Source organism: Juglans regia, chromosome 8 (assembly GCF_001411555.2).
Source record: "Juglans regia cultivar Chandler chromosome 8, Walnut 2.0, whole genome shotgun sequence".
Taxonomy (NCBI): Eukaryota; Viridiplantae; Streptophyta; class Magnoliopsida; order Fagales; family Juglandaceae; genus Juglans; species Juglans regia.
The window spans coordinates 22,367,909-22,374,226 of NC_049908.1; the positions used below are offsets into that span (position 1 = coordinate 22,367,909).

At 36.2% G+C, this 6,318-nt stretch overlaps 1 protein-coding gene across 1 annotated transcript; it reads right to left on the reverse strand.

The window, feature by feature from the left end:
- Positions 1-350: 350 nt before the first annotated feature.
- LOC108982245 lies at positions 351-2,512 on the reverse strand. Its single transcript, XM_035692818.1, has 3 exons — positions 1,618-2,512; positions 1,491-1,535; positions 351-421 (listed from the first exon to the last, which is right to left on the reverse strand). The coding sequence occupies exons 1-3, from the start codon at positions 2,402-2,404 to the stop codon at positions 351-353; spliced, it is 903 nt and encodes a 300-aa protein (XP_035548711.1). The 5' UTR covers positions 2,405-2,512.
- Positions 2,513-6,318: the final 3,806 nt, after the last annotated feature.

The window sequence follows — 6,318 nt, forward strand, 5'->3', positions numbered from 1 at the left end:
GAGATACAAATTCTTACCGACGTTCCCTGAGGATCCAATACAATAAGCTGCGGCATGCAACTGGAGAAAAGAAATAAAGGTAAGTGGTCAATTAATTTATATACAACGTGATTTAAATAATCTGATGAGTCCACACTACAAGAAAAATGGGCTTTTGTGGCCATTTAATTGCGGTGAAAATGTTATTTGTGACCAAAACAGTCTCATTTTAGCTGTAAATAATCATTTCGCTGGAATTAAATAGCCACAAATAAGCAGTTTTCTTGTAGTGCCAATTAGTCGAATGAAACTGTATAAACAAATAAATACAATAACTAATTGTATACTACCAACAGTTAATTTTCAAGTTTTCATTGAAGAGGGGAAACAATCCAGTGTAAGGGGATTTTACCGATGAGCCATAACAATCCAGTATAATAAGCTGCAGCACATGGAGAAAAGAAATAAAGGTAAGGGATCAGTTAATTTATATATAAAGTGATTTAAACAAAACTGTATAAACAAATCTATCCATAAACTGGGCTCTAGTGATCTGTTCGTTGGGGCTTGGCAAAATCTTGGCTTAGAAGAAGTCTACTCATAAAATTATATAATTGACTGACGCATGCATCATGCTATAAAATCACTTTTGTAAAACTAGTATTAATATACATTTAACATTTTACGGAGATTTTATTGAATGAAGAAGACTCGGTGCATGGCTGCTATTATTGATTCAAATAGTAAACACTGGAATGTGGATTTATTTGAAGAAAAATTTCCCTTTGATGAAGCTGCTAAGAATACCTACCTATCAGTCTTTCAACAATTTTTGGTAGTGAGTTTATATTAAAAAGCATTATCTTGAAAGGTGACTCTCTCTAGGTTATTAATAGCATCAAGCAATATGATTCTCATTGTGAAAAATATGCTTTTACAATTTGATCAATGATTTAGAAGAGAAGCCAATGTTGAGATGGATCGGATTGTCTATCTTGTGTTCTTTCCCTCCTTTGATGGAGTTGTAACGTCCTAATGGAAAATCCAAACCACATGGCCTATACTTCAAAAGGACTAGTCAATGATACAATTAGAGCCCTATTGGAACCTTATAAAGAGCAAGAACTTCTCATTCCCAAGCAATGTGGGATCCCATACACTACCTACCCTTATCCATATCATATGGGGTATCACAATCTACCTCCTTAAATTCCCGACGTCCTCGTCAAGCCTGTCCATTGTAGGTGGCACGGCTCAAGTCCCACATTTCTGGTTGGGATAGGCTCTGATACCATTTGTAACGTCCCAATGGAAAACCCAAACCACATGGCCTATATTCCAAAAGGACTAGTCAATGATACAATTAGAGCCCCATTGGAACCTTATAAAGAGCAAGAACTTCTCCTTCCCAAGTAATGTGGGATCCTATACACCACCTACCCTTATCCATATCATATGGGGTATCACAGGAGTTTTATTAATAAAACATCTTATGGGGATTGAAAACTCACCTGTAGTTTTGACCTGTTGTAGTAAGAAAATAACGAAAGTGTTTTCTGCATGTTTTGACAAAAACATCGATCAACGTATAATAAATATCTCATTAGAATTCTAATCTCGAATTTATTAATTACTCACCCCATCGATAGCAATAAACTTGATTATCGTACTCATGGAAGTAGCAACTATCGTATTCGCAGCTTCCACAATAAATCCGGTACCATGAAAGCACAAAACCATATGAGTATACATTGCGGATGTCTGTACATGAAATATTAGGATCAGCATAAATTTGTCCTGGCCACGATGCCAGAAACATTTGCTCTATCGTGCACGACTCCTCCACATCCATCACATTCGCTCGACCAACCATAAGATATATGTACCGTTTGGAATATTGAGAAAAAAAGGAGTTGGAAGAAGACCCATATCCATTATTAATATTAGAACAATTCCTAGAAGTCGTGTTCCAATAGAAAGGGGAAGCCCAACTCACTGGCTTATCACAGTTCACAATAACCACAACTTCTGTAAAAAGTGAAATATCCCAGTCCGGCCAACTCCAACTGAAATTATAGTAGTTTAGAAAACTACGAGGGATGAAGGAGTAGTTATCCTCCTGAATACTTGCGTCTACAATTCGGATTGTGTAGTTGTTGTAATTGATTTGGCTTACATAGTATTTACTACCATCATGTAAAGATAACAACGCGTGGTTGTTCTCATCACATGAGAGCTCATACCTTTGGTCTCCGCAGTTTGGTGGATCGCCTTTTAGTCGAAACGGATAGCTGATGTTGGGGATATTGCCACAGGAAGAAGGAGGACAGTAGTGATCAGTATTATTAAGACTAGAAGCTGGAGGAACAAGGATTAGGACAAGAACAGTACTTATAAGGACCCTGAGTTCAATAGGGAAAGTCATTCCTCTTCAGCCCAACAGCAGAGAGAGCCAGAAATCAAGGAGATCAGAGAAAGAGATCAGAGGATTAGGGGAGATTTGGGCGTGGTTTCCACTGCTGTCTGTAGACAAACTTTTATTGGTAGTGGCCGTTTGTCAGCAAACTTGTTTGCTACGAAATTATACTTATAATATTTATTCAGAAATTGAATGCGAAATTGGTCTATACTTATAATATTTTTATTTTGAATGATGTTGAATGCGTGGAACCGGACATTTTGAAATCTCACAGATGCACCACGAACTGCCAGTATTATATGTAGCCTTTGGAATATTGGGATATGTGAAGTCAACTTTCAACATCATATATAAACTAACGTTACGTTCTTTAGTACGCCAACCCTTATGATTGGACCACGTTTTTGTATATGTTAATGAACTAAAATTATTAAATGATCTTATTTCATAATAATTCTTATCACATGGTGTTATTTTTTAAAAGAGTAGTGCTACGTCTACTTATAATTTATTTATATTTTTACTTACAACACTTATTTTGTTAGATTTTTTTTTTTAAATTCAAATTTTAAATTTTAAATTTTATGAATTTTAACGTAACAATAACTGATATGTGAAGGAGTAAGTTTTTTTATAATTTTTTTTTAAGTACATTTAACATTTTTCTTCTTTAAAATAATCGGATATGAACCTAATCCTCAGCATGTCATAGCACACGGCAATGACAAAGTTATTTACCTAAAATTTGCCCAAAAGAAACTTCAGGAGTAAAAATATACTTTTATTTTTATTTAAGAGACTATGCAATTGAGGCAAAATAGACAGTAAAAAAAATACGAAAAAAACAAGAGGAACTTATCATTGAAATCAAAATCTTGGTAATTTTGCTTGCCAAACAAAATATATTTTAGAAACTCATAGACAAAAGTGTAGCCCATCAAATACAAACCTCAAGGACAGAGGTAATTTTATCCATATATCAAAGACATTCGAACCTCAAGAATAAAAGGGCAATTTTTTGCTGATCAAACGCAAACCTCAAGGACAAAAAGGTCGCTTTATCATCAAACCCAAAGTACTAATAAATCTCAAGAACAAAAACGTAATTTTCCTCTCAAGGACAAAAAGGTAATTTTCCATCAATCACAAACTATAAACAAACCCAAGGATAAAAAGATAGTTTTTCCCATCAAACAAAATACACTATTCATACGGAGATAACCACTTTTATATATGAAAAATTATATTTGTAATCATATATAATTACAAATATGGGTTTTGAATGAAAAAAGTTAATCTTTTAATGCTGAATCCCACTCTTTTTCAAAAAGAGTGACAATGCTTGCATAACCTATGAATGTATCTAACATTACTCTTGTAGATATAGTTTCGTTAGGTAAGTATGTTGTTGTGCTCCTGTGCTTCTTTTTTATGGGATGCTTGTGCTTGGAAAATGAGATGAGATAAAAATTTTAAGAATAATAATGAAATGGGTTGAGTTAAGATTTTATTGGATTTTTGAAAAATGAGAGAGAAAAAGTTAAATAAAAAATATTATAAAGTTAAAGAATACTGCTACATATACTTCGAGTTTTAGTTACATTTTTACTTACAAAGCACATTTTATTAGTTTTCCTTTGAAATTCTTATTTTGAATTTTAAATTTCATGATTTTGAGCCTATAAATAACTAACATGTGGAGAAAAAAGTTTTTTGCTGAAAAGCTCGGCTGGTATAGTAAATTGGCTTCTATCAAGTGTGGGCTAGTGAGGTATTGCTTGAGGGTCTCTAATGGTTGGTCACACACATCATTCCAAGTCTGCGCCTTCTGCGTGACCTTGAAAAATGGTAGGCATTTTTCCGTCGACCTAGACACGAGCTGATTAAGGGTTGCCACCCAACCTTCAAGTCTTTCTACGTTGTTAATGTTCTGTGGTGGGGCAATGTTGAGTATGGATTCCACCTTCTCTAGGATGGCCTCCATCCCTTGCTTAGAAGTCATGAAACCTAGGAACTTTCCATATTAACTATCGAACACATACTTTGCAAGGTTGAGCTTCATCTGGTAGAGTCGAAGCACCGCAAAGGCCTCACGCAGGTCAATCAAGTGTTGTTTAGGGGTCTTACTCTTAAGGAGCAAGTCGTCTACATAGACTTCCATGTTTCGCCTTATTTGTTCATTGAACATGCAGTTGATCAGTCTTTGATAAGTAGCTCCAGCATTTTTTAGGCCAAAAGGCGTGGCGGAGTAGTAGTACAGCCCCCTTGCAGTGATGAATGACATTTTTTCCTCTTCGTCGGGGTTTATGAGGATCTGGTTATATCTTGAATAAGCATCTATGAAGCTCAGCATGCGGTGGCCCATGGTGGTGTCCACTATCAAGTCGATTTGGGGAAGAGGGAAACAGTCTTTTCGGCAAGTGTTGTTCAGATTGGTGAAGTTGACATACATTCTCCATTTGTCGTTAGCCTTCTTCACCAGCATGACCTTGGATAACCAATCCGGGTAGTGTGCTTCCCAGATGAACCATGCGGCTAATAGGCAGTTGACCTCCTTGGTGATGGTGGCACATTTCTCGGCACTGAAACTTCGACACTTCTGCCTGACCTTCCTGGCCTTAGGGTCTACGCATAGATGGTGTTGGATTATGCCAGGATCGATCCCATTCTGCTGCTAATCCTGACTTTGGCCTCTGGGCGGTTTGGGTCTGGGGGAGCCAACTCAAGTGGCTTGTTTGGCTCCACTTGTCGAAGGCTTGCTCATCCCTGACCTCCTAACAACATTCCAAAGTTATAGACATCGACTTTGTATTAAATACCTCTAATATTTTGTAGAACAACTGAGGAGCCATGTATCCTAACGTTCCTCTCATAGCAGTCAAAGAAACTGGACAACCTTCTACCAGATATAATTTTTTCAACCCAAAATCTGAAACCTTAGTGTAAAAATCTCATCAAGAAGAGTGTTATGAGGCTTATATCAAAATGCAAAATCTGCATGTTGAATGCTTGATGTAAATATTCAATCTCATATACGAACCATTCCTTGAGAAATATTATATATTTTCCTGTAGTTAAGGAGGATATATGCTTGTGACATAAAAATGTATTTGCCTAGAGATCAATTACACATGAACTCATATATAAGGGCACACTTTGATCCATGAACAGAAAAACCAATGAGTTGCACTACATTCATGTGATGGATCCTTCCAATTATGGTTACCGCTTCATTGATAAAACCTTTTCCGTTTGCTTTGGATTTGTCTAACCTTTTCATGGCTACAAGACATCCACTTCAAAGTGTTCATTTAAATACTATGCTATATCATTCTTCACCCAATTTGTGTGGCGCCCCCAATCCCCTTTATATAAAAACACGGGGATCGAGATACCAGGATGGTGACAATACGGTCACACATCCCAACGAAGTGCCAATGTGTGTACATGCAACGGTGTACAAAAAAAATAACGCAGCGGATAGTCAACTAAGTACCAGAATTTATTTACAAACAAAACATCAGTAAAAATTTAAATAGTAGTTATACAGTCATCTATAATAAAATATAATACAATAGTTTCAGATAAATAAACGAGTGATCCCAGATCACTCCTCGGGCGGAGCCGTCTCCTCAGGCTCGCCCTCCTCCTCCTCATCTGCATCAAAATTTGCGTTACCACAAAATGGTACCGCAGGTAAGTACAACCCAAATAACCACGTAATAAAAATGCATTAATGCAACCAACATGCATGCATATGAAGAAATATGCATTTTACTCAACACATCTTTTTCTTCGAAAATGATTATTTCAACACACGCCAAAATCCCATTTTGGCCCAAAATATTCGTAAAACATTTTTCCAGAAAATGATTTACTCAAAAATCCAACTCACACTATTTTCCCAGAAAATAGTTCAT

What these genes read in the sequence shown, in the direction of transcription:
- LOC108982245 (XM_035692818.1), bottom strand. Translation starts at nt 2,404, where the DNA reads ATGACTTTCCCTATTGAACTCAGGGTCCTTATAAGTACTGTTCTTGTC. An exon ending in AGTTTATTGCTATCGATGGG is followed by an intron (nt 1,536 to 1,617) that starts GTGAGTAATTAA and finishes CAAAACATGCAG; the next exon opens with AAAACACTTTCGTTATTTTC. An exon ending in ACAACAGGTCAAAACTACAG is followed by an intron (nt 422 to 1,490) that starts GTGAGTTTTCAA and finishes CATGTGCTGCAG; the next exon opens with CTTATTATACTGGATTGTTA.